Source organism: Podarcis liolepis (assembly GCF_965112155.1).
Source record: "Podarcis liolepis genome assembly, chromosome: 10".
Lineage (NCBI taxonomy): Eukaryota > Metazoa > Chordata > Lepidosauria > Squamata > Lacertidae > Podarcis > Podarcis liolepis.
Window position 1 is genome coordinate 31269987 of NC_139562.1, and position 27582 is coordinate 31297568.

Consider the following 27582-nt stretch of genomic DNA (forward strand, 5'->3'; position numbering starts at 1 on the left):
TGATGCAGCATACTAAATGCAGCCTAAGCAAGTCTTAAGTGACACAAAGCAGCAACAGTTTTAGATGGGAGTATATACTTGAATATGTCTATGCAATAATGGGACTATCAGATTATCAGATTCTGCTAAGTGGCTACTGCAGCAACATATGGAGTAGTGCACAAATTTAGAATAGCAGTGCACTCTCCACATGCCTTATGCATGAGGAATTACAGTGGTACCTCGGGTTACATACGCTTCAGGTTACAGACTCCGCTAACCCAGAAATAGTGCTTCAGGTTAAGAACTTTGCTTCAGGATGAAAACAGAAATCGTGCTCCAGCGGCGCGGCAGCAATGGGAGGCCCCCATTAGCTAAAGTGGTGCTTCAGGTTAAGAACAGTTTCAGGTTAAGTACGGACCTCCGAAACGAATTAAGTACTTAACCTGAGGTACCACTGTACAATACAAGCCGCTTCATCTGAAAAAAGTATTACCAAAGAGAACTATACCTAAATTTCCTTAACCCTAGACATATCCCACTTTGAACATACCAATAGTGCACCAAATATAGATCATGAGCCAAGCCAGTCATACTCAGGAGTAGATTTGTTTAAATGAATGGCCTTTAGTAACTTAGGTATATTAATTTCAATCTACTCTGAGTAAAACCCCTGAGTAAAGGGACCCCTGACCATAAGGTCCAGCCACGGACGACTCTGGGGTTGCAGCACTCATCTCGCTTTACTGGCAGTGGGAGCCGGCGTACAGCTTCTGGGTCATGTGGCCAGCATGACTAAGCCACTTCTAGCGAACCAGAGCAGCACACGGAAACACCATTTACCTTGCCGCCGGAGCAGTACCTATTTATCTACTTGCACTTTGATGTGCTTTCAAACTGCTAGGTTGGCAGAAGAAGGGCCCGAGAAATGGGAGCTCACCCTATCACGGGGATTCGAACCACCAACCTTCTTTTTAAATTTTTTTTTAATTTTTCAATTTCTGTACCGCTTTATATTTTTAATAAAAACCTCAAAGTAGTGTATAGCGTATTAAATCAATAAAACAATGGCAGGCCGATGTTCCTCTGACCTCTTGAGGAGCTTCTTCAGTAGGGCTGGTTGAGTCTGGGCCTCGCCCCCTAGGCCAGGTGGAAAGGTTGTAAATATACAACCCCATATTTATCCTGTTAGCATTTATCTTTTCCAACCTCCATCATGTGGCAGCATTGGTACTCAGGTGACAGCCCAGGTTTTCATGAAAAATAAGGGTTTAAACTACTGTAAAGTTGGTAGAACCTGATGGTAATCACCACCAGAACATTTCAGTTTGAAATTTTCATTACATTAAGAATGCTTTAATCTTTGAAGAGCAAGAGCAAGAGCTCTCAACTGGAAGAAGCTGCCTGGGACATAATAATAGACTAAGTTTTACTTGCTTCTACAAGTGTGCATTAGCTACAAATCACAAGAATGATAAATTTAATGTGATTTTTGCTTCTGCATCTTCATATTCTAGAGCCAGAACTGAACAAATGAGAAAACACATTAAAAGAAAAAAGTATTTAAAGAATAGGTCTAACATTGAATTTTAATGCACACAACTGGATGTGGTCCCTGTACTTTGGTAACATTTTACCACATTTTAGCCTAAATGCCAGTAGCAATCTAAAATGACATGCTTTTTGAGCACCATTCCCTCCTGCCTCTTAACACAACTTAGTTTCTTTCAATAGCTCTAAGCAGTCACAAAAGGTGAAATAGAATCAAAGAATCGTAGAGCTGGAAGGGAGCCTGAGGATCATCTAGTTCAACCCCAATGCAATGCAGGAATATGCAGCTGCCCGTTACAAAGATCGTGCCTGCACTATGCTCTACCCAACTGAGCTATCTAACTTCTCACAATCTTCCAGACAAGGGCGTGCAGTGTACTGCCTCAACCATCAGATTTAATTGACTTCCCTACTGCCAAAGATCACTCAGTCAACTACCATGGAAGTTCCCAGGAATATCCAGAAAGGTGAGGGGTTATGACTACACTACGTACAACCACTTCCTTTATGCCTGTTGGGTAGTCCCACAACAGATAATTAGCAAGCCAGTTTGCCAAGAGGTGGACGTTAAAGGCCTCATGAGAAGATATGCTAAAGCACTTCTTTCCCAATACCTGCTTCTTTTCTGGCATAGACATCTATGCAGTAATACTTAGCAAGTCAATGGCATGCTGCAGCTTTAAAAATCTAGCTTGGGACTCTAACAGAAGGCAATGTAGGAGACACTTTACTGCAGTGAAGGCTTAGCCATTAGTCTTAGCTGCTAAGATAGCCCTTCTGTAAAGCATTTACCGGTATATAAAAGCTCCGTTTCCTTAACTCTCTTCTCCAAAATATGAGGGTCTTGAAATATTGTAAATAGAAATGAGAAATAAAAAAAGAAAAGGTAAAGCCCTCTAGACCACTTGGGCATACAATGGAAATGAGTAACAACTTAAGTTCCAAATTCCAACAGATCCCAACATATTTTCTGCTTCACCCCAGCTTACATGATTAGTCAATAAACATATGTAAGAAAGCAATTTTTAATCATCTCATGTATTTTATTTTTCTTAATAGTGCCATGTTATGTCCACAGCTCAACTACACAGCTGGTAACACTATGAAGTTTCCCCCCACCTCTTTTCCAGCTGTGTGGTATGACTGTACTGTAATAAAATAACTTTCACAAGTCCCCTTCCCTCCGAGAAAATAACGTCAACTGTAAGAGATGCAGAAGTCTTGTCTTGCTCATAAACTTATAATTCAGTGGAAAAGTTTATACACCATTGTTTACATGTTCCAGCTAAGCTGTTGGTATTCTAGCAATTACAATGGGTTATCTGCCTTTGCTAGTGGTGACTCAGAGTTTAGTAGTTGAACAACATGGAAATTCTCCAACTGGCATTAAGAAAGAGCCTCTGATCTGAATGCCACAACAGGGGTTTAATTTTCATATCCCTCTTTCTCCCACCAGTTACATATTTAAAAGCTCAAGTAGCTCTCCCTACAACCATCAAGAGTCTAGGATCCTTCATCTAAACTTAACAATCCCAAGTTTCTAATTATGATTTCTGTTGTCTATGTGGAAGGAAGGAAGAGTCCCTCCCTCTATTCCCCATTATGAAAACCACAAAGCAAAGTTATGAATTCCTGTACAGCAAGAATAATGAACCTCTAGTCCATAAGGCCTCCTTTTCCATCTCAAAGTCTCTGCTCTTGACCCCACCCCTACACTCCCACACTTTTTAAAAAAAGCCTGTCACATGGTAGGAACAGCTGGAAAGAAGTTAGCTTTCCCCTCCTAGTTAGGCAAGACACACACAGCAAGTAGGGCTTTTTGAAAGCTTCCAGGCACCCAAGTACTGTTTAACAAGGATTCTTTATTTAACAAGGATTCTTTATTTTCTCCAGTACTTGAGGAGCAAGCAAGAGGAAACATATTAGAAGTTATACTGCTATTTAAAATCAACACAACTTTCAGTACCACAAATGTGCGATGCAATCCTAGGTATGTCTACTCAGAAGTTATACTGAGCTGAATTGCTTTATTCCTAGGCAAGGCTGCAACCCAAAACAGTGAGTTAAAATATAAAGACAGTTCCAACTTATACATACAGCAAAACTAAGAACAAAGGTTGAATTCATCCCTATATTTTCATGTGATTTCTAAAGAGTGGAGATAAGGAAGAAGCAAAGAACAGATGTGATTAAAAGCCTAGGCAGGAAGACACAGCAAAGGACAGATAGCTGTTTGCATACTGACCCCTATGACCAAGTCCTTGTGCATGCAGAATGCTGTACTCACCAATATCAAATTCTGTATCATTCTGACATCTTGCACACAAGCACAGAAACACTATGGGAGGAATTCAACATTTTGCTAAAACAACTGTTTTGGCAGGGAAGCATTTGGGCTTGCCAGACCAAACCAAAGGATCCCCAACCGTCCCAGAGCCAATTTTGAGGAAGTGGATGGAGGAGAAAGGAAAAAGACCCATTGCACGCAGTAGTCCTTGTGCAGGGCTTCCACTGACTGGACTTAGTTGAATCCCGACCATTATGGTCTGGAATTGGCTGGTGTGTGCAGAGTATTCCTTTACTTAATTTCCCCATCCTCTTCCAATCTGCATGCTATTTCTATTTTAGTTAAAAACACATGTAAAAACAAAATATTCAGATGTAGAATGTCTCACTGAAATTCAAGCAATCTGGTTTTAACAGAATGATGAATTGAAAGAAACTGTAATATTCAACGATCATGAAATGCCAGTAGGACCTCACCAACACAAAGGAATTAAAGTTTCACTTTAAGTAAATTACAAAAATAGAGAAAAGGGAAATTTAAAAAATCAGTAATATCCCTCCGCATTTCTTCATAAGAAGTTTGAATATTTAGGTTAAAAAATATGTTCATGTCTGAGGCTCAATTTGATAAAGGTTTACAAAACTACTAACAGCAAGGAGAGGCAAATAAAAATTCTCAGTACAATTCAGCCAAGAGAACTTAAAGACAACAAACTTGTGGACCATGATGAGAAAATCCTTCACATAATGTAATAAAATTTATGGATTTCTTTGTCACAGGTTGTTGTGATGACCACTAGCAGACACAGATTTTTAAAACAATTCATCAAATTCAAAAAAGACAGTTTTTTACAGCAGCTGATGGTGGGCCAAGCAACAAAGGGCATTATCGCTACCATGCTTCACTTGAGAGTTGTGTGCATATCTGGACTTCACTGGTCTTTCCAAATTCCCAGCTATACGTAGGGCTATAAGTTCAGTGTTAGAGCATCTGCCTCACTTGCAGGTTCAATTCCCAGCTTCTCCAGGAAGGGCTGTAAAAAGCTCCTGTCAGAAGCCTTGGAAAGCTCTGCCAGTCAGTGTAATCAATACTGAGCTAGATGACTAAAGGTCTGACTCAGTACAGTGGTACCTCAGGTTAAGTACTTAATTTGTTCTGGAGGTCTGTTCTTAACCTGAAGTACCACTTTAGTTAATGGGGCCTCCTGCTGCCGCCGCGCCGCCAGAACACGATTTCTGTTCTCATTCTGAAGTAAAAATTCTTAACTCAAGGTAATATTTCTGGGTTAGCGGAGTCTAACCTGAAGCGTATGTAACCTGAAGCATATGTAACCCGAGGTACCACTGTATAAGGCAATTTACTAGATTCCTAGCACTACTATTAGTATTCAACATACTGCTAGCATAGCATGTGCTTACAATCTACCACCACCTTAGCTTCCATTTCTCCCTTTTAAGCTTTCATCATACATTGTATTAACTATTCTACCAACATGAAGGATTTCTTTAAGTGTCCCAATAGACCAAAAACCTGATGATTCATAAGGATAGATGTAAGAACTATCGACTTCAAACTCAACTAAAAATGAAACTCCCAAGTTATTCAGCTTTCATAATAACAACAGATGGGCAGTGCAAACTTCCAATAAGCAATATCCCTAAAAAAAATCATTCTGCAACCACTTCCTAGGCAACCACTTTAATTAGCAGAGCAAGTTTTTGCTAAACATATTTCTGTCATGTATGAAGTCAGCTATCCACAGAAAGCAGGAAACAGGCCTGGAAGCAATGTCATCAGTGAAATTTTATTTATTACACCAGTTCTACGCTACTTAATATATTTAAAAAAATCTATGCAGCATACAGAAAACTGAAACACTAAATATTACAAAAAAGTTAACATATAAAAATATTACAGTAATACAAATAAGCCGCCTCTCCACTCAGTTCTTTCTCCAGCCTCTGCTGGAGAAAGCTTCACTGTCCCATGATCAGGGCTTGCTTTTATGGGCAGGCACCAAAGTGGATGGAGCTTCGTCAGGCTGCCCACACACCTGTGTTCCATTAAGCCACTGTTGCTCAAACTTGTTCCCCAGCTGTAGTTGAACTACAATTCCCATAATCCGAAGCTAACAGGACCAGTGGTGAGGGATGATGTGAGGTGTAGTTCAACAACAGTTGGGGACCCAAGTTTGAGAAACACTACATTAAGCAGTCAGGTGCACTCTCCACACCCAGCACCAGGTGCAATATGCTTGGTGAGTTTCCCAGGGTATCCCAATGATAGAAAAAGGGCACCCTGCTGATCACAGTTCTTTCTCCATCCTCCAACCGCAAAAGGGCTTCAACTTTATGATCAGAAGCAAATGAAGAGTACAGTTTGCTATGTATCCATTAAAGAACTACTTCAGAGCATATTTTGTACCTAGAAGTTATTCATCCTTATATTCTATCTGTATACAATGACACCAAAACTGACATTCATTGGTTTTATATTGCATTTTTGTTTTAATTATATTGTTTGTTTCATACTGCACACCATTTAGAGCAATTTTTAAAATATCAAGCTGTTTATAAATGATTTTAATTAAAATCAATATTTATACACATACCAACTATTTTTCTACACACCTGAAATATCAATCTTCACTTTCTTTTCTGTGTGCCTTAAATAGAGATGCAAACTATGGAATGCAGTGGAAATTTTGGTGTAATTATTTCATCTTTGGATTAAAAATGCCTACCAAATCTTGATGGCTCATGCATTTTCTGCCCACCTATACTCACATACTGTACTTTTCATTTCACCAAGTTACACAATCCCATGCCATAATTTCATAACTACCATTTTCCCATACTATACTCCTCAAAGCTGGTGAACTGCACTCTTGAGATACTACCCTGGGAAACAAAAAGGGAGGCTCCTGCTCAAGACCTTCACTAGGTCAACAAGTATGCAAATCCCTTGCTACAGAATTAGCTAGGGCAATAAAGACTTACTAACACGGGACTGATCTGACAAGTCACTCCAGTGTTTGAAAACAAGAAGTGTACAAGAAAGCTTATGCCATAATAAACGTTTTCAGCCTAAGGGCCACAATGCCTTGCAGGCAACCTTCTAGATCTCGCCTACCAGACACGGCAACACCAGAGGGGAAAAAGTGGGCAAAGCAACAGATGCAATGCTTACATTTGTACATTCAAGCCACACAAAAACCAGAGGTTTCTCAACATTCAAACACACACCCCTCTTCATCCAGGCAAACAAGCATTACTACAGTTCAAGAACAAATTCTTGCCAAGCAAAGGCACTCAAGGAAGGCAAATGGCTGATAAGAGGTGTGGCTTGGGCAGAGCCCCAAGGACTGGCTAGAGAGGCCTAAAAGGATGCATTTGGAAACCACCACCACCCCAGGGCCTGAGGTTCCCTACCCCTGCCTTAAGGTATCATAAGCCTGCTTTTATTGCAACCAGTGAATACGCTCACTCTTCTGCAAGTTGCTACCATGTGATGTCCAGATGCTTTCAAAGTGGGAAACCCAAGAGGAGTCCCATGTCTTTATGCTGTTAAAGAGGATGCATCCTTGACTATGGATGAACTATAAGTGCCAGTGTGATTCTATTCACAAGCTCAGATCGTCGGATGTTAAGCAGCAGGGAAAGTACTAGCCAAGGATATTCTTGCTGGCCTCCAGCCCACAATGAGCCAGCCGCATTCAACCACCCTCCAGCACAGGATTATGGGAAGCATCAAATGATAATTCATCCTGAATCTATATGCTCAACGCAGATTCCTACATGTGCCAGTGGGTGGGTGTGATCAGCTCAGCCCATATTCTCAAAACAGTCTTCCACACAGATTGCAGATTGCAATTCTGAAACTGAATCAGGGACAATCTTGCATTCTTGAAATTACATAGAGAAGATCCAGTACATTTACATTTCCTTTGCAATTAAAATTTTCTGGGAGGAAAAGAGTCTCAAAGACACACAAACAAAAAAAACAACCCCAAGAATTTTTTGGTGGTGGTGGTGGTGATCCTGGAGGTTTATTCTTGTCGTCCAATAAAAACCCAATAGTTGAAAACAGTGGAAAGGGAGGGATGATAAATCCGTTCGGAAAACGGTGAATGACACAGCGGAGGGGGGGCGTTACGGGGAAAAGCAGAAGCCTGGCTGGCGGCCGATGGAGAAAAAGGATACCTTCGGTGGCTCTTAATTATTTGGGGGCTGGGGAGGCGGAACATTCGCCGTTTTACTCACGAGCGCATAGCAAAGGGGCGGGAGGGCCACGCCAGAGTCACGTAGCCCGAAGGAAAGGCCCGGTCGTGGGAAGGGGGCGCTGCAAAGAAGAACGGCGTGGGGCGACGGGGGGGGGGCTGCGTGGTTCGTGTGGGACGGGAGAAGGAGGGCGCGGTTCTCCCGCCAGCCTCCGCCGTGGGGCAAAGGAGGAGCGTGAGGCGAGCCAAGGCCAGGCTCTCCCAGCAACCGGGGCAGCCCCGCTTCGTGCTTCCCAGAGGGGCGGTTCCCTGCCCCATACATGGAGGGACATTCCCCCCCCCTCATCGGGCGGGCGGGGCGAGGAGTTGCCGGCACGCTCCCTCCCGAAGCCTCCCTCACACTCACCTGGTCACGACTCCATCCCAGCTGCCCGCACTTGGCCGCCTTCCCCTTCCGCAGCCTCCCACAGAAAACTTCCCCGAGCGCGCAAAAAAAAAGAACCCCGGCCCTCACCGCCGCCGGCTCAGCTCCTCTCAGCCGCGGAAGCTCCCGCCCACCAGAACGCAGAGCTACGGGACGAGCAGGCGGCGCGACCAATCCGAAGGCGCGGAGGCGACTGAATGACGCCAGCGCCCGTCAACGGGTGTCGAGTAACTCCGGGTGCTAACGGGCGAGAGGCGGGGTGGGGAAAGGGGCAGGCGGGGCAGAGAAAGGTGACTGAAGAAGGAAGCAGCCAATTAGAGGATAGGAATTATGTCATCGGCAGAAGGTGAGGCTGGCGTGCTCGAGCGCCGCGGAGGAGCCGCGAGGAAGGAGGGGGAGGAGCCCTTAAAGGGACAGTGCGCCAGCCTAGGCACGTAGCGGGCTGCTGCTCCTTTGCAGAGGCTTAAAATATCTGCCTCCCACCCCCACATAGGCCCGCCTGTCTCTGACCGTTAATAAATAAATCTTTCACAGGAGCATCCGAAGCACGTTGCTGAAAAGACAGAAATAAAGCATTCCCACCCACATTTACTTAGGAAGGAGCCCCTATTAAACTCAGGGGACTTCCTTCCAAATAAACATGCAAATCGTATATTTAAACACGAATTAACTTGCCAGTAAAAGGTTTGGAGGGGGGGGACCGGAAGCATTTTTAAAAACAAGTTCTATCAAGCATGCAAAATTTCTGAAACTTCTACCGCTGCTCAGTAGTAGGCCAGGTGCTTTCGCAGGTAAAAGGCCACAGGGTTCCATCCCTGCCTGACACCTCCAGACGGGGCTGGGGCAAACTCGATCCAGGAATGCCAAAAGGACTGAACAAGGTGGGGCCGAACTGACTTGATGTAAGACAGCTTCCCATGTTGAGGAGGAATCTAGCAAAAGGAACAGTTTCTACAGCTGCAAAGAAAACGTTTTGTGTGTTTTAAGTGCAATATGCAATGTGACACTAGATGGAAATGGTGAGCCTTATGGAAAATTCAATGTATTTTTAAAAAAACTTTTTTTTTAAAGGCATTTTCAGAACGGATTTTATATGTGTGTATCTACAACAAGATTAATTTTCCACCAGCTAAAGAGACAGTTTGCTTTTTGTGGACTATGTATTTCCCAACTCCTAGAAGAAACTACCTAATTTGGCTTTGGTTTTTTTTAACCTACTAGTACATCACCTAAAACTGATATTCAGCTTTGCTAATATAAAAAATATCTATGTTGTTGTTTACTTCTGCTCTGACCTGGAATTTAAGGCCGATCTGAGTAACTACAGGACTTTCATCCCCCCTGTTGCACTTACAAAATCCAACTCTACTTTTGACTTAAAACATTTGAATTTTATTTTAATGCTGAGATAACATCTCCTACCATACCTTGAGGTAGCATGCTAACTTAAGGGGTGCAGATCAGGTTAGGTTAGGAGGAGCAGTTGGTGGCTCTTGCCACCTCCAATATCTGCTGCCTACATCAAATGCAGGGGCAGACCTGGCTGCAGCATTAAGCCAATATGTTCTTGCTTCACCTTCTCCCTAAACTCTGGCTGTATGTAACATCCAGCCTGATGTTCAGAAAAACTCAAAAGCTTGCTCACTATTTTGTGGTACCTTGGTTAGTCCAAATAAATGTATTGCATAACTGTAGATTGCCAAAGGCAGCTTGTAACAGCCCCTCTATTCCCCAATACTAATACTACTTCAACTATCTAGCATCAGAGATTACTAAATAAAATTAGGGTGAATTCAGGACAGCCTATTGCTAAAAATATAAGCATTCATGTTAAGGGGCTGTAGAAACAGAGGTGCTGCCTGCTGTTTTCTCTCAGTTTGTAGTTCCAAAACAAATTATACTTCAAGGAATATGGTTCTCCAAGTGGTCTTCTTCCTGCTTTTCCAAATGGCTGAGGCCCCTTGTACAGTATAAAGAATTTTTACAGTGGAATTAAGGACATCTTTAGAAGAGGGTCGATTAGTTTTGATGCTTTCCCTAAGTGTCACAAGCTTGATCTGTCTCCCACATTTTGTAATTATTAAGGCATTTTGTTTAAGCTTTAGATACACCACATATTGTTGATCAATGGTACTAGAATGCTTCAGTGATATTCTGCTATTCAATATCTATATTATTTGGTTCCCTAGTTTCCTCTTGTGTAGACAAGATACTTACTCCATGCTTTATTTGCTTTTCCCGGTCTTAGGAAGTCTTCAACATTTTCTCTTTTTTTGACTCACTAATGCTACATAAAGCACAGATTAACACCCTTGTGCTCTATTTTTACTAATCCAAAATAACCACAATCCTGCAATAATGTTTTATCAATCATTGCCTAGTGCATAAGATTCCTTTTAATTCCCCAATCATTTGAAAGAATGGAAAAGTTCCCCACTTAACAATACTTTCTGTTTAAGGCCAACAGAGGTTAAACAGTGTAAGGAATAACACGCTTTCCATTAAATTATTGTAAGTATGCAGCCTAAGACCTACATTGAACACTTAAAATACCTAAGACTGCACATAGCATAATGTATTTCCTGGCATCCTATGACCTCTAGTGGCTGTACCATATAATAGCATTTCTATGTTAAACTTCTGTATACAGATCACTGGAACAAGTTACAGCAGTGGGAAATTGTTTTTAGATATGACTATAATTAACACCATTTGAATATTAAACTCTTTGCAATTTTATTCTGCCAGAATGTGGTGTGTGTTTACAATAGACTACGAACATAACAAAAATTTCCAACTGCATTTAAAGCAGAACGAATCTAGTGGCATAACTAGTTTATTGTAACACAGATAATCTTATTGGAATTGACACCAATTTAAAAAGCAAGTTTCTGATCTTACTAATAAATATACTAGTTTTCAGAAGCTTTAAAGCTCAATTAAAAACTCATTCTTGCCTCCCTTGTGTTGCTGCCCATGGTCCCAACACAATTAGCATCTGTGCATCTATTCTGGTACTTGGAGAGCACCTTGAAAACAACCAACTCTGCTGGATGCAGAGCTGAAATGTGAAAGATACTCTTCACACAACTTTTGCCTTATTGAAATCAATTGCTAAGTGCCATTATGCAGCTGAAAAACTGGGTGTCTGAAACCACTGCAACTCTATTAGCCAGTTATAGGTAGATTGTCTCGGTCAGTACCAACTGAGATGCGGAGGATGAACAATTGATTTCTCAAAAATGTTGCAGTAAGTTAAGTTGTAAGAAATAAAGACCAAGTCTGTGACCTGACAGTTATCACTTAACCTTTTCACACCTTTGTTCAATTATGAATGGTCAACTTGAAGCTGACAAGGACTCAGAATCAACACAAAGCATAATAGGGTTATAAATAACAGGAAATATGTTTGTGGAAAGTTATGGCAGACAAGGGGATAATGCAGAAAAAGACCCATTACTCTTTAAGTGTTTTTGCTGGTGGCAGCTAGGCTAGGGTTTCAAAACAGGAAAGTACGCAATGAGATTTCTCTGGACTCATGGTACCTCATGGTATGGAATGTCGCTCAGCTGGAAAAACTGGTGAACCAAGTCCACACACACAAAAGGACAAATGGACTCATGTAATGTAGCAAAGTTTTATTACCTACCTCAGCAAGGAAGATCCAGAGAAATGGCCTGCACAGATGCAGGGACAGATTTGGAAAGATAAGCTTGGTTGATGCGAGATATGTAATGAATCTGTAGTTAATAGCTTTCTGATGTGTGTTATGCAGGCCACAAGTTGGCTGAGATAAGTGGCCCAAATCTGAATTGAGCGGCTACCTTCCTTTTAATATAAATTTGTTTAAATAAAATAAAATGAAAGATAGATGTAGGTACTGGGTAGGATTAGGGAACATAATCTGTTTGAGGAGAAAGGGATTACCGTAATAGCAAAAGGTATTTGCCCCCCTTAATTGCATTGCCACATCTTTAGATCACTTCTGCCAAGCAAAACACCCACACAGTTTGAAGTTCTCACAGTTCAACCCAACATAACCAAAGACAAAAGGGTGTCATCATAAGCAGAAAGCTGGGATGAAGAAAGCATATGCGGATCAAACCATACCAAATAATGCAATCAATTGAGCCACATCACAGGCCAAATGAAACACACGTATATGTTCAGTACATTATTACAAAATACATTATTACAAAATAAAGCATTTACATATAGCATCTGTCCCATTTTATTGCTGAAGAATACAGAGGCAGTGTGAGATAACTGACTCTCACACACAGAAGTTGGTCTGCCCATTGCAGGCGTTCATAAAGTCTACCAATCTGGGCATATGTTTATAGCACAAGGTAATGGCTTTGGCTGGCTAGTTAAGTAGAGTGATTTCGAATATCCCAATAAGTTGTTCTGTGCCATAGAACAAATGGGTGGGCCCTTCACTTGCTCCACTTACTTAGCTGGTACATAGGAGAACAATAACCAGATGTGAAAGGTTGGAAGTGGCTGACAGAGACACATGTCTTGCCTGGTGCTGAGCCTAAGCTGGACCTTAGGGCTTCTCTGGAAACGTAGAGGTAGCAGACTCTATGGGGTTTTTTAAATGCTGTGAGCTCCCTCATTCTCAGATTGTATACTGGGAAAGTGTTTGGAACCCCTGGGATCTCTTTCTGCTCGGAGACTGGGGTAGCACACAACACAGGTGTAAGAAGTGGGATTTGGGTTTACTAGAGGAGGAACTTGAGTGAGGTGTGCTTGAGTTAGGAGAAATGGAGGAACAGCAGAACTCCAAAACAGATGAAGCTGATGTTCCAGCAGCAGACCCAACGGTCTGAAAAGGAATCGCAGCAGCTGCTGGCAGAAATACCAAAAAGCACTACTGCGTACTTTCCAGTTTTGCACTGCTTTGAATACAACAAGAGACTGCCAAATTACAAGCTACAGTAATATGGTTGGCGCTTGGTTTTTGTTTCGTCCAACTTTTCTCCTTCAAAATTCAGTTGCAGTTTTAAGTCTGTGTCATATTTACACTTATTAAGAAACAAAGCCAATTTCAGCCTAACAGTATACCATTGTTTGTCATGGAAGAATAAAGCATTGGCTCATGCGTTCCATTAACCTCTTCAGCAGCTTTCACTTTACATCTGAACCTTAAATTGTGGTGAAACTTAACTATGGTCTGTTAAAACAAGTCAGCTTCACTATTCTGCAGTGTGAAGTTAGCTTATTTCAAACAAACAACTATTGAGATTGTTTATTGGGGTGGTTTGTTGGCTTCAGATGAAACCAGCTACAGTTAGCGAAAAATGGAAGTAAATGTTGCTGCTCTCCTCGTGGCTCCACCTGCAAGAGAGGGAGGGGGAAATGTGAAAGCCCAAGGCTGAACATTACCTGTTCCTGTGTTATCAGGAAGCTTGAACCAGCTCACATAGTAATAATAATACCGAGTTGAAGCTGTCATATCCAAGATGGCCTTTCTGGTGGGTTGGAGGTAAGAAAGGGATAATCCACTCTATTTGATACTGACAGAAACTAGGTTTTAGCCAATGATTCATATTTTCAGAACCTCAGGTAAAGCATTTTTGAGACTCATGAAAACAAACTAGAGTACTAGGATATGAATCAGATGGTTTTGCAGTCTTCAGATTACTACCTGTATAAACTCCCAATTTTCCATTTCAGATTGATTATGTCACAGTGCAGAAGAGAATATAAGGAACTTTTCAATTTCTTAAACTTAAGGAATCTGAATCCGATAAGACCAGTTCTAGCAGGAATCTGATAGACTTTCATCACTGGTGTATGCTGAGCAGGTGAAACAACTGCCCCATGGGCCAGAATTAGCCTGCAAGGACCTTCTGTTTGCCCTGAAAGACACCTGCCATATTTGCTGTTGGAATTGGTGGTGGCAGCACTGATGAAACAAGTGGCTCCACTGCTAAACAAAATGAACAATGCAGCTGTGGGGTGAGAATAGTAATGGCAGTGGATGTTAGGATATAGTTCCGTTCCACCTTAAAAGGGAACAGGCTGTGTGTCACATGCCTGTTTACTTCCAGCACTCGCTGGGAACTTCCGTTGTATGTAGCTTTTGTGTTACTGCTGTTTTGCGGGACACGAAGGCAAGCAGACATGTTTTCCTTTGTTCCTAAGCTATGCTGAATAAAATGCTGTACATTTTTGCTTGCACACCTCTCTGTTCGCCTCTTCTGCTGTGAGGTGATTTACACACTCTGCTGACAGAGCGTGCACGGGTCTCTAAACGTATCTGAGGCTCGTGTCGCTGACTTGATGCTGTTCCACGGGAGACTGGTGATCGTCCGGAGCCAGCTGGGGTTCCTCTCACAACTTGAAAAATATAATCTTGGGAAGTGAGCTATTTGCATAGGAGCTGTTGGGCCACTGAACACTCCTAATGCCCCAATGGGAAATGTGAGAGGCAATGAGGAAGGTGATCTTCTAGTGATTCTGCTGGTGAAGTGCAAATGTGATTCTCTCGGCAAAAAGGTTACCAATTCTTGATATATATTAATAATTTTTACCACAATGGATGAGACAATGGGATACTAAACAAAGTTGAGCTTAAAGCAATGTATTTGCATAGACCTTAGTCTACTGTAGGCAGAAGACTCTACAGGACAGTTCTTTTAGGTCAACTGTGCAAATTAAAAGAAAGCTTATACTAAAAGAATAGTTATTTAATGAAGTCTTTTAATGGGCCAATAATCGATGAGGTTATACAATATCAAACCCGTGAAAAACACTGACAGCAAATGGAGAATGAATTATACACAGTGAGTAACTAAAGCTCTCCAATGAGTTTAGTAGGCTCCCTTTTCTCAATAGTGAAATTTTATTTTCCAGTTTGCTTCCTAATCAAAATAGCTGCAGAGAAAGATGGTCAAGCCATCATACGGTGACTGACAGTGCAGAGTTCCAGATTACTCTTCAAGCTTCCCCTTCAGGTACATTCTGAAACTCTGAGAGCAAGAACACAGCGGAAGAGTCCTGTAGCCTTTGAGAGGAAGCTTCCATGGCACCCAGTTGTGTCCCAGCTATTTGTGTCTTTCTTTCCCCGAGTTTAATGTGTTGTGGAGGCCCAGACTTCAGTTCCTAAGTGAACGTTTTAATCCCATGACTGTGAAAGTAGCAGCAGTAATTTTTTCATAGACCAGGAACATCAGTGCAGCAGTGAGGACTGTTTGGAGCAGCTTTGCTTCAAGGCCCTTGTAGAGACCTACTAATCCAAAACGCCTATCGAAAAAGCAGATTTAGCATATGGTAAGAAAGTACTTTCCAAATGTAGCAAAACGGCATACAATGCCAGGACATCATAAAGTATGTCTGTTCTTGCCTGCACCACCAATTGTTAAAGCTACCTAGGATTGAAACGTTCTCCCTCCAGGTGCTACTGCTCCTTTTTTCAAAAAGAGTGCCAGCGGGGGGAGCATGATTTTCAGGAGAAAAGTGTCTGGCAGAAGAATGCTTAACCCTTCTCTCATCTGCTGCTTGCCCCCAAATCTCAAACTACTGGTAAGTGAAAAGCCTGTTTATTTGTTTAAATTATTTATGTACTATCCCTCCTCAAAGCTTCTAGGGTGTTTTATATACCAGTATAATACATTTTATATACCAATATAATACAGTATCAGGTGAGCCTTTCTGTTGAAGGAATTCCACCAACAGGGGGCCACCAATGAGAAGCTCTATCTGTACCTCGGATGGTAAAATAGTCTCCAAAATGACCTCTGCTCTGGGTGAACTTCCCAAACAAATTTAGCGGGCCTGCTGGTGGGGGGGAGGCCTGTTGTGCAACTGGAAATCACTCTGCTCTTACAAGGATTTTCCTAGCACTACAATGAATACCCATCAACTTGATTTCATCATAAGGCTGCTCCAAGTTACATTGTAGTTTTATCATTATAAGCTGCCTAACATGCCTGTTGAGTGCAAATGCAGAGTAGGGGGAAATAGATAAATTAAGTGGTAAACTTAGCAGTGACTATTATATTTGGAAAATAATGACCCGGCTTGCTTAATATTTCCATCACACTAGATCAAAAAGTCTTCATAAAGAGGATTATTGATCTCGTATGACCCTTTTAGTGTTTTAAAGGTCAACGTTTTATTGAATAAAAATTATACAGCTATTTAGGGCAGATTATCAGGATGCTGATACAGTAGAGGACAATATTAAGATATATATGGATAAAGTAAAGACAAAGCTTACTTTATTCTCTGTCGAAGAAGGTAGATAACATTCTTAAGGCTGCCTAGTCTCCTGTTTTCTGGGTTCAGATGGTGACGTCCAAACTGAAAAGGAGACAATATGAATCAATGAGCAACTTTTCCTGCCTTATTTTCTTCTAATTTCTATTTACTATGCCTGATCTGAAATAAATGATCCAGCCCTATATTCAAATCATTCTCCCATATCCAGTTGTTCAGTGCTAAATACTACATTTCTTGCTCAGGTCAGAGCAGCTTGCAGTCTCCCCTCACCCCAAAATATGTTAAATATTGACCAAACAAAGCCATACGCATCAAAGTTATGCATTTTCATTATGGCTGGAGTGGTAGCAGTGGTATAATAAAGATGCCCTCTAAGCAAAAGAATATGGGGTTGTCAGACTCTTCCCACAGCTTAACAACACACGATGTCTATGTAGAGAGCCAACTGGGAAATCTAGCCCAAGTGCTAAGTAGTTATGTATTCTAAGAAGTAGGAAAAGTTGCCCAGAGCATCCAATATGGAGAGCATATGCTATGCAGTTAGAACACAAGACACTAAAACAGTTACAGTGGTACCTCGGGTTAAGTACTTAATTCGTTCCGGAGGTCCGTTCTTAACCTGAAACTGTTCTTAACCTGAAGCGCCACTTTAGCTAATGGGGCCTCCTGCTGCTGCTGCGCCGCTGGAGCACAATTTCTGTTCTCATTCTGAAGCACTATTTCTGAGTTAGCGGAGTCTGTAACCTGAAGCATATGTAACCTGAAGCGTATGTAACCCAAGGCACCACTGTACTCATTTCCCCCGAAAGAAATATACTTTTGTTTACAATCAGACGTGTAACCTCACATTTGTTGCAGTTTCTTGCCCATTCAGTTAGAGTGATTATGACTCAAGGAGCTTTCTAGACTTAGTTAAGAGAAGGTGTGCTCTTCAACCACAGCAACAAATTAAGATGGAATAGATGTTTGTCAATTTGAGTTCTGGAATACTGGCCAAAGGCAACTGTATAAAGAAACAGTAAAATGAAAGTGATCTGGTGCAATGGATACCCACCCGTAAGATGGACTGTACTGTCTGCATAGGGTAAGTGAGGGTAGTAGCGATCGCTTTGGCTATTGCTCCAATAACAAATGCATCTAGCGAAGAAAGCTGCAAGTGTAAATAAAGAAAAGGTTATATGACTGCAGAAAGAAATCTAGCAATATAGGAATTTAACAAAGTGAATAAAGGAAAAGGTTTCATTGGACCAACGTTTAAAGTCAGAGTTTAACTGAATTCTTTGCAGGCCTTGGAATCTCACCTGCAGTTGCCTCCTCAGAATCTTCCTCTTAAGTCCTTCATAGAACATGAACTGTATGGCAGGATTGAATACCAGGAGCAGCGAAGGAAAAGTACCATTCCACAAAGCTGAGATTCCTTCATCTCTTATTATCTGATGAAAGGCATCTAATGGGAAGGATAAAGAAGCAGCAGGAATCTTTTAAGAATATTTAAGATACAGGAATCTTAAATATTCAACAACAGTTTGCGCGCAGAGGAAGAAACAAATTGCATATTTTGCCTATCAACTTGTAACCCAGGGATGAGGAATATTTTTCTTCTCTTTTCTATTGGTCTCATTTATGTACCGGGGGGGGGGGGATCCATCAGGACCAAGATCTGACTATAACAAGGTCCTTTTGGGCAGTTTCTTCCCTGCCTTCCTTCCTCTGGGCTTCTCATCTCTTCCCCCCACAGGTCCTGCCAAAGCTTCACCATCTAGTGCCTGCAACAGTTATCCAATTCATTGTTACCTCTCTCTTCCCACTCTTCTCATACACGTATGTACAAGAAGGTAACACAGCTTGTCCTTTGGCACAAACCACCTGAAGAAAACACACATACACAGTCCATGTGCATTTAAATGCACTGCCTGCCTGGAGAGCCAAGAGTGGGTTCACTTCAAAAAAACTGTTTATATTTTGTTGTTTTTTACAACTATCTTGGTACAAAAAGCAAAGGATGTCCAATATAGTAAAGCAAATAAATATATCAAGCCACATGCACTGGACACTTACTTGGGTAAGTTCTGTTTTAATTAATTGTGACTTACATCAGAGTAAACGTGGTATTCTCTCTTCCCAATCACTTTCTGTACCAGAAGCTTGCAGCTGAACCCAATCTTGCAGCCTAAGCTATGTCATTTCACATATTCTGCTCGTCCTCTTAATCCATCCCAGTCCCCAAGATGTTGCTCTAATGTATTCTCACACAGTTATGGGGACTAAGTGAAATGATAGGATACTATGGTGAGCATTCTTATCACATGCAGCAATCACTTAGTTCACACAGAACATGTTTTGTAATGGAACGTGTTTTGTAATGTAATCATGGCAACCATACCTTCAAAAACTCTGAACACAACAACAGGTAATCTAGGAGTCCTGATTCCAATACTGACTGGCAGTTTCCCCACCAATAAAATACCACCAAGAAACCTCCCTCCCATTTCTAAGCTGTTTTGCAATTTAAACTATCAGGGTTGTATCCCGATTGCCCAGTTAGCACAAGGGCTTCTGCCTGTGCTAAAGGAAAGTCCACTCCCTCTCCTCTCCCCACACTCCTCCCCAAATCTTCTCCAGCAAGTTGGGGGAAACCCCAGGACTTATTTGGGGGCCTTAGACTGCATACACAGAGAAGATGAAGTCATTGTGCTACTGGGATCACATTGTTGGAAACCCACCCCATTTCATTTTTTAAAAAAAGTTGGGGACAGATGACTATTAAATGTATTAATATTCATGTGGCATTTTCTGATTTCATTTTTCAAAGGGGAGAGACTGGATTGAGCATAGGAGAACAGAAAAGAGTGATGGCTGAGTCAGTGTTGGATATGCTGGAACATGTTTAATTTCAGTTACTGTTAGACTCATCCCATCTCAGAGTAATACACTATAAACTTTCTTACTGTTATATGTATTTCCTGATTATCTAATACCTCACTGTTTTAAAAGGGGTTGAATCTACAAACTGAACAGCAAAAGAGCTGCCCATAGCATCCATTCTGTAAATGAAAGCCTTCAGTCCACAAATCTACTAAAAAGCAACAATGCAAACTAACAGAAATGACAACAAATGCCTACCTGCAACGCCTTTGTAGTTAGTCGGCACAATGTCTTCATTTCTGAATTTGGCCCCCTGGAGTTTCAGACGTGTATTCACTACCCAGAGTGGAGTAGTCAACAATACATTCACAATACCTAAGACAACACAAACAAAAAGTTGAGTAAAAAGAGCCCTAACATTTTAAAAAGCAGGTTGAATCTTCATGTACAAAAATGATCCAATGTACAAAATAATTAAGATATATAGAAAAGTACAATGCCCCACCACCCCCCAAAAAACCCCAGAAGACACACATTCTCAAATCTTATACTGAGGATTTTGCTATAATTTCTGCACCATACTAATAGCTGGCAGAATGCCTTGTGAGGATACACACAAATTGCTTAAGCAAGCAGGAAAAGCAAGTTTATTTTCATAACAGGTACACACCTTAGTGCTCACAAATAACTTCCCTGGATTGATGCAAGCCTCCCACATTCATCTAGGTCATGGAATCATGTACTTCTTAATGAAGATCAGAAATGCCGAATTATTTTTTAAAAGTAATGCTTCAAGAGGCTGTGCGTCAGGTTTAGATTTTACCTATGTTTTTCTATCCACTACAAGTTACATGCATTTGAGTAATATAAATTATAATAATAAGGTAGCATAGGTAGCATAAAAAGTGCATGCATGGAATGTAATAAACTGGTTCAACGCCTTGAAATCTTAGCAGATTTGTAGCACAACTGATAGGATTCTATTACCTGCAACCACCCCAAGAATCAAGTCTTTTCCTGTGGTTGAATGATGTCCTTTGACCCAAACAGCTTTTAAACTGTTAAATGTATAGAAATAGACGAAGTTGGAACAACAAAGGCTGGAGATGACAGGAAACCACCCTCGATACGGTGCCAGGCTAAGGAACAAGCAATAAAAGCAAAAAGTAACTATCATGAAATCACCAAATAAGCAAGAAATAAAGCAACAGCATCTGCAGCCTAATCCAGAACCTGGGAAGTCATAGTGTATGCCTACAAAATAAAATAAGTATTTATAAGCAGGTACAACGAAGTATATTTTAACAATCAGAATCCCACACAAACTTACTTGGGAATAACTCTAAATGAATTCAGTGCTACTTACTTCTGAATAAATGTGCAAATAACTAGAGACGTTTTACTGATGGACAGGATGGGAAGAAACAACAGTACCAGTGTCCCAAGGTTCCCTAGCAGAAATAGTTCCTTGTCATATTATGCATGCTTCTTAAACTGACAGTTACGACAACTGTTCCTTATAATAAATAAGAAGATTATCCAGTTCACACTGAGGGCCTTAAAGATGCCTGTATGTGTCTAGAAGCATCAGGCTGGTTGGGGGAACTGGTTCTGACAGGTGTTTCAGCCCTTTCCAAAGGATGGAACGGTATTGCAGAAGTATTTCCTACAACGGGAATAGTCGATCCCTTGTTTTTACAGTGTTTTGAATTACAATACAAATATGACATCAACTTGCTTGTACTGTACTTTCTAAGTAATTCCCATTTTTCAACCAGTCATTTTTATTAGATCACAAAAGGACAAGGACTGGACTCCCTCCTCCCACTTCCAAATTACAATCTGTGGCACCAAGTTTCTAATTAGTATTTGAAAGGACTGGTTTTCAAAAGCATGCCCTTGGTTTCTACACATTTTATGTGCAACAAGAGTTACAGAGGCTATAGAAAGGCCTGCTATTAATCACTGGACTCTCCCCTTTCTAATGAAGGAGTTTGCCTTAAGATGACCCAAAAAGACTTAAGCCTTTGTGACTAAAAAAGACTGCACTCTGTTTTTTTAAAGCTTCGTTGCAAACGAGCTCATGCATTTTAGTGTGAAACTCAATACCCCTCAAATATTGGGCAAATTAAGAAACTACAATATGTGAAGTAGAGGGACAAAGACGTGATGAATGCTCAACATTTGTGAATATTCACATATTGCTTGTTACAAGGTTCTATACTTACATGCCCTCTTCTTTTATTATCTCCAAGAGAACTTTGTGAGTTCTTTTAGATTTGCGTTTTTCATCAACTGGAAGACAATAATTATACACAAAGGGTAAACATAACATATATTTGAATATTAGGGCAATACATTGATTAGTGCAAGCAGAACATCACAAAATAGTGTGCAAACTTTTGAGTTCCTCAGAACTTTGTATCAGCAGATTGGCACTGAAAGTGCATCCTCAAAGGAGCTTGTTGCAATAGTAATCCATAATCCACTGACTGGCAATTACAGTAACCTCCTTGGAACTTTGACAGTGATGTCACCTGACATCATTATGCTCCCACCCACCCATCAAAAGGTGGCATGTATGGGGTGGGGAAGATCCAACTGTTCATCACTGGGTTAGATAGTCAATAGAGCACATGCGAGAGGGCAAACAAAGTTGGTTGTTGGTGAAGTCAAGGAGGATGCATCTGGTCAGTCTCAAGACGCTTTGAAGGTGCAATCTGAAACCTGCAGAGAACCTATCAGAGCTTCATCTGACTATCTGGTTTCTCATCCTACACATCATTTCAAGACTGACCAGACATAGATTCTATAAGCCAACTTCATTAGCTCCCTCCACTCCACTTTTACTATCTAGCCTGGTTAAAAGTTCTGAAGAAAAATTCCACACTATTATTGTTGACCTAATGAAGGCATTGTCCGAATATGGATTTTGACATTTTCTTATGGGCCCAGATGAATATCTTTACTTCTTAGATTACTTAGTACATCTTTGCTTACCTTGAAGTCTTAGTCTGGCTGTATCCAGGGGGAAAAACACAGTCATTGCAGTCATGCTACCCTAAAAAGTTTAAAAATAAAATTAACTTTACTGCACCACATGGTTTTGTTTTTTTACAAATCTGTAATAAAGCTAAGACAATGATTAACAAATATCAGAGCCTTGAAGTTTTTCTGTATTTGAATGAACTTCTTGTTAAAAACGCAGGTTTTTGCAAGATAAACAGTTGAAGTCTTTAAAAATTGACAAGGAAAAGAAAATTCCATTTGATAACTATGAGTTTTACTTTCACTTTGAATTACAATTCTCATCATCCCTGACCACTGGTCATGCTGGCCTGGAGTTGAATGGAGCCCAAAACATCTGGAGGGCACAGCCGGCTTTTCCCTGCACTTGGTTCTGAAAGTACCAGTAGCCTTAATGCAGGCAGTGGGACACATTTGTAAATGTGTTTTCTTTATTTGTTTAGGTTAGGCTCCATATGCATGTTATGACACCCCCAAGTTATATTCTTCAAAAATTCAGGCGCTTCTCATGTGGAAAGGACTTAGGGGCAGCCCCACCCCAACTAAGCAACACCAATTTGCATTTAACACATATCTAAGCAGCAGCTATTTGGAGCAGAAAGTACCCTAATTTCTTTATGAATTATCAAGACTTCTCAGACATGGTTAGGGAAGGGCTTGAAATTTGTGTTTTAAATCCTACAAAGTCTTTAAAGAAATTAAAATGTTGCTCTGAAAGCCTCATCAGTGGGCAAATAGAACAGCTCAACTTCACTCCAATTGCTGCTCCACCTTTACAAGTCTGAACAATGTATTAGTGGGATGGGTAGAGGAAGACTAGTAATGATTGACTGCACCTTCAACAAGTTACACAAACTAATTGATCCTCTCAGTACTAAGGCTGCAGGTATCAATGTAAAAGTATTAAGCTGTATATTGAGAGCAAGTCGTCCCACAAAGTTTATTATTTACAAATGTATCCTAACCCAGTGATAACAGAATGTTATGGACAAAGTACAGGGGGGAAATCTGCACAGTTCCAAGAACTACAGTATCTGGTTTTCAATAAAGAATCTGGTGTCTGCTAGAATCCTGAGGATCACATTTCTCAAAGAATGTATAGCCTTTGTGGCTGTGAAGATAATTTCAAGACAAGTAGCAATTTCTGCGAGAGACTTTTTAATCGGTTAAGTAGGAAGCAGCATGCAGGAATAAATTGCCAGTTCTCACAATGGAAAGATGTAAGAAATGGGGTCCCCCATCATGGGCGTAGCCAGGATTTATGGGGGGGGCAGGTTTTACGTTGGGGACAGGATTCAAAATTAGCAGGGTGCCAGGTGCATTTTGTGCCTAAAGAGTCTCCATTTGTGAGCACCTCAAGAAGTCTAGGTGCCATTTTTTTGTGCCTGGCTTACACTCAAGGATCACTGAAATGTATGTGTTTTGAAGCCACGAAGTATATGTTCAGGATAGACAATATGTTAAGGTGTTTAACAAGAGTAGAGTGCTTTGAAAACTGAAGTTTGGTACCAATATTTTTATTGTAAACACCAAATTAAACATGTATTAACAATTTCTGTTAAAAATGTGATATTAACAATGTGTCACTAATGTGAACTGTGTATTAGTTCATGCTTATCAAAATAATAAATAAAAAGTGTGGCCAACCCCCTCCACCCAAAATGGTGACTAGACATTCTGTTTTGGTGCCCTTAACCCAGGTCCCAAGAGCCATTTGGCTCCTAGCTTTTCTATCCCAGTTTCTAACATTGGTTGGGGAGCAGATCCAAGCTATCTGTGATGCAATTAGTCAGTTGGTTAAGTATTCTTATTTATTTACTTGATTGCAGGGCCAGCTGCCCCCCTGCCGTGCCCATGTCCCTCTTGTATCTGTATTGGGACCATTGCTTTATAACTTGTTTATATTTATGAATCTGTGATTTTTGTATCTTCTCTATCCTCCCCCCAAAGAGCACAGGACAGCAAACATAAAGCAGTGTGCCTACAAGCTGGATAAAGCCTGCTGCTGAGTGCGCCAACAATGCTGACCAAGGGGCTATCAGGCTGGGAGTGGGGGGATGTTTACATCTATCCCCAGCTTAGGCTCTAAGCACCATTCACTGAGAAGGTGACCTTGCATTGAGAGATGTGAGGGAGTGCAACCCTGCTCTTTTTTATTGGGCTTGGTGGCTTGCAACACCATTAATGACGGTGTTCTTTTGAAGTGGCTCAAGAAGGTGGGGGTGGGGGCTGGGGCACTGTACTTCAGTGATTCTGCCTCTATCTCCAGGCTATTTGCAGAAAGCAGTTGTGGGGGAATAACTTATGGAAGCTTTCTTGTGGTGTGCCCCAGGATCACATATTTTCCCCCATTCTATTTAACATTTATATGAACTGTCTTCAATAGTTTTGGAGTGAAATGTTACCCATATGCAGATGACACCCAGTTCTATCTCCTTGTTAACTCTGAATCAGTAGAGGTGGCCAAGGTACTAGATGGGTGTTTGGGGGCAGTGATGGGCTGAATGTGGGCCAACAAATCAACATTGACTCCAGAAAAAACAGAGGTATTATGTGTTTCAATTCTTAAGTCCAGGAGGTGAAAAGATGACCTGCTCTTGACAGGGTTGCACTCCTACGGAAGGAGGTTTGTAACCTGGGGGTACTCCTGGATTGTCAGTTGAGACCCAGGTGGCTAGGTGTGTCTACTTCCAGCTCCATCTTGTTTGCCAGCTATGGTCCCTTTTGAACAGAGATCACTTGGTCATGGCACTCCACACTCTGGCAACTTCCGCATGTGATTACTGGAATGCACTCTTTGTGGAGCAGTTTTTGGCAAATGTTAAAGGCACACCTTTTTACCTTGGGCTTTGTTACCAGAAGTGTATGTTTTCAGGACCCAACCTATTATTGCGTCAATATGGATAGATACAAAACAGACTATGAAATAACATGTAGCTGGAAATGTGGACAATAAGACCCATGAAGGGGATGGGAGGAAGTTGTGAGATTCAGAGAATTCTCATTTTATGGATATGTATTTGTAAAAAATTTTCATTTGTTTTATCTGTTTTTAATATTGAATTTTAAATTGTTGTAACCTGCCCTGATCTTGTATGAGAGATCTGTGCAGTTGACCTGAGTCAGGTTTGCCGGCTGCATCCAACAGCACTCCAGCCTCAAAGTCACTAGTATCAAAGAAAATATTTACCATTTACACAGTTGTGAAACAAGAAGCTGAAAAAGCAGGGAAGATAGAGGGAAAAAAGGATAATCCTGGCATCCCAATACAGCACAGAGTGATTGGGTATAAGCAACCTATTTCTAGGTTACTACAAATATTGATCTTGTAGCTGAGACTGAAACATAAAGGACAATTCCCCAACCCTTTTACACTTTCTGAACTACTGTCCCTCTTTGATTTTGCTTCTGCAGCTCAACAGCAAGTTCGGACACTTGATTGTCCCCAGACAGGTATTTTAATCCCAGGCAGAAAATCCTGGCAGGCGAGTATAGGCAATCAAAGTGATAGCTTAACAACAGAACGTGCACCCGATAGGACAGTTCACCTGTAGCATCTTATTCCAGGGGCGAGGAGAATTACCCCATAACCACACCATAACAGTAACGATCATAGCAATACACCCACCACAAAAACCGCGAGGGAGAGGAATACAGAAGCGGTAAAACCCTCCCAATCCTCATTTAGCAGGGCACCACCGACGACGACTATACTAACTGGGGGCAAGCAAAATCATACAGTGGCCGTTTGTATTCACTTGGAGCGGCATGGACTAGTTGAGAGGCACCCACTAAGAAAGAAACTGGTGCGAGTCGGGGGGGTCTCTGCCCCGAATACTCATCCCCAGGCGACCAGGTGCAGTTTAGCACCTAGCCTAGTATTGCGCGAGAGGCGAGTGAGCCCTGGAGCCCCCACTACCGCACCACCTCCGCTGCAGCAGTCAAACTCACCACAGCCCCCGCCACAGCGTGGACCAAGCTCTCGTAAGAGAACACCACGGCCATGGCTGAACCTCCGGCGCCGCGAGAGCCAAGGAAGCGCTGGGCAAAGAAGAGCGGGCGTCTCCGTCACCGCCCCACTCCATGACACTCGGCGTCACGTGGCTCCAGCGCCGCCGCGACGTTTCTGCCAGCTCCGCACCTATCAGGCGGCGGCTCGTAATACCTCCGCGCAGGTGGGAGGGCTCGCCCGTCAGGAGGAGCGCTATTCGCCGGCTGCCGCCCATCTCCACCCCCCCCCGCCGCAAGGCAGAAAGGGGCGTGTCCTCTTTACTCCCGGCTCAGGCGCGCGGGTTTCGGCTGACGGGGGTTACGGCTGTTTCGGTTGGCTGAAAACGGTTCTTCCGTCAACGGCTGGCGCGCAATGAGTGAGAGGGCGGGGAATACGTGAGAGGGGCAGAGCAGCTCGAAGCAGGCTGGTTTGCGGAGGGGCAGGCGCAGCCGCGTCAAAAGGGTGTACAGTGGTACCTCGGGTTACATACGCTTCAGGTTACAGACTCCGCTAACCCAGAAATAGTGCTTCAGGTTAAGAACTTTGCTTCAGGATGAGAACAGAAATCGGGCTCTGGCAGTGCGGCAGCAGCAGGAGGTCCCATTAGCTGAAGTGGTGCTTCAGGTTAAGAACAGTTTCAGGTTAAGAACGGACCTCCGGAACGAATTAAATACTTAACCTGAGGTACCACTGTACAGTGAGGGCGAGGGCAGGCAGTAAAACTGTGCCCAGCAAGTCCTGTCAGGCCCGCAGGAGAGAGTGAGCACCCGCAGAAAAGAAGCCTTGGCAGGGAAAGGCAAAAACCGAGGGCGCCGCAGTTTGGCCTTTATCTATTTTAAACTTCTGTGAGATGGCCTTGGGTGTGGCTGCTCGGCCGCTTCGATTGGCACACCTACAAGTGCCACACAATACCCAATCTGCATTTGTAGGAACAAGTGGGGAAAGTTGCGCTCAAGCGTCCCATGCTTTCAGGCTTCCCATGAGCCACTTATGTGAAAACTGGACGTTGG

At 42.0% G+C, this 27582-nt stretch overlaps 2 protein-coding genes across 5 annotated transcripts in view; both read right to left on the reverse strand.

Annotated features, from left to right (window-relative positions):
- The window catches only part of MRTFA (myocardin related transcription factor A), an 80934-nt gene extending 72239 nt beyond the window's left edge, over positions 1–8695 (reverse strand). Inside the window, exon 1 of one of the 3 annotated variants that reach the window (XM_083462286.1) lies at positions 8443–8695. The gene's annotated coding sequence lies outside the window, so the exon portion shown is untranslated. The remainder of the gene's footprint in view (positions 1–8442) is intronic. The other 2 variants (XM_083462284.1, XM_083462285.1) reach the window with 2 other exon arrangements.
- Positions 8696–15148: 6453 nt separating this feature from the next.
- Positions 15149–26821, reverse strand: SLC25A17 (solute carrier family 25 member 17). 2 transcript variants are annotated; one of them, XM_083462397.1, is made up of 9 exons: positions 26533–26821; positions 22555–22615; positions 21783–21849; positions 20542–20693; positions 19813–19929; positions 17991–18136; positions 17744–17839; positions 16688–16770; positions 15149–15711 (listed from the first exon to the last, which is right to left on the reverse strand). In XM_083462397.1, exons 1-9 carry the CDS (start codon positions 26584–26586, stop codon positions 15564–15566), a joined length of 924 nt encoding a protein of 307 aa, XP_083318523.1. In that variant the 5' UTR covers positions 26587–26821; the 3' UTR covers positions 15149–15563. The 2 variants fall into 2 exon arrangements, with proteins under 2 accessions (XP_083318523.1, XP_083318524.1); XM_083462398.1 differs by having other exon boundaries at positions 26747–26769.
- Between the last annotated feature and the right edge of the window lie 761 nt (positions 26822–27582).

Coding starts and splice junctions, on each gene's coding strand:
- SLC25A17 (XM_083462397.1), bottom strand. CDS start 26,586: ATGGCCGTGGTGTTCTCTTACGAGAGCTTGGTCCACGCTGTGGCGGGG. Junction 16,771..17,743: donor CAGTACAGTCCATCTTACGG/GTGGGTATCCAT, acceptor TCTCCTTTTCAG/TTTGGACGTCACCATCTGAA. Junction 15,712..16,687: donor CTTCTTCGACAGAGAATAAA/GTAAGCTTTGTC, acceptor CTTTTTCGATAG/GCGTTTTGGATTAGTAGGTC.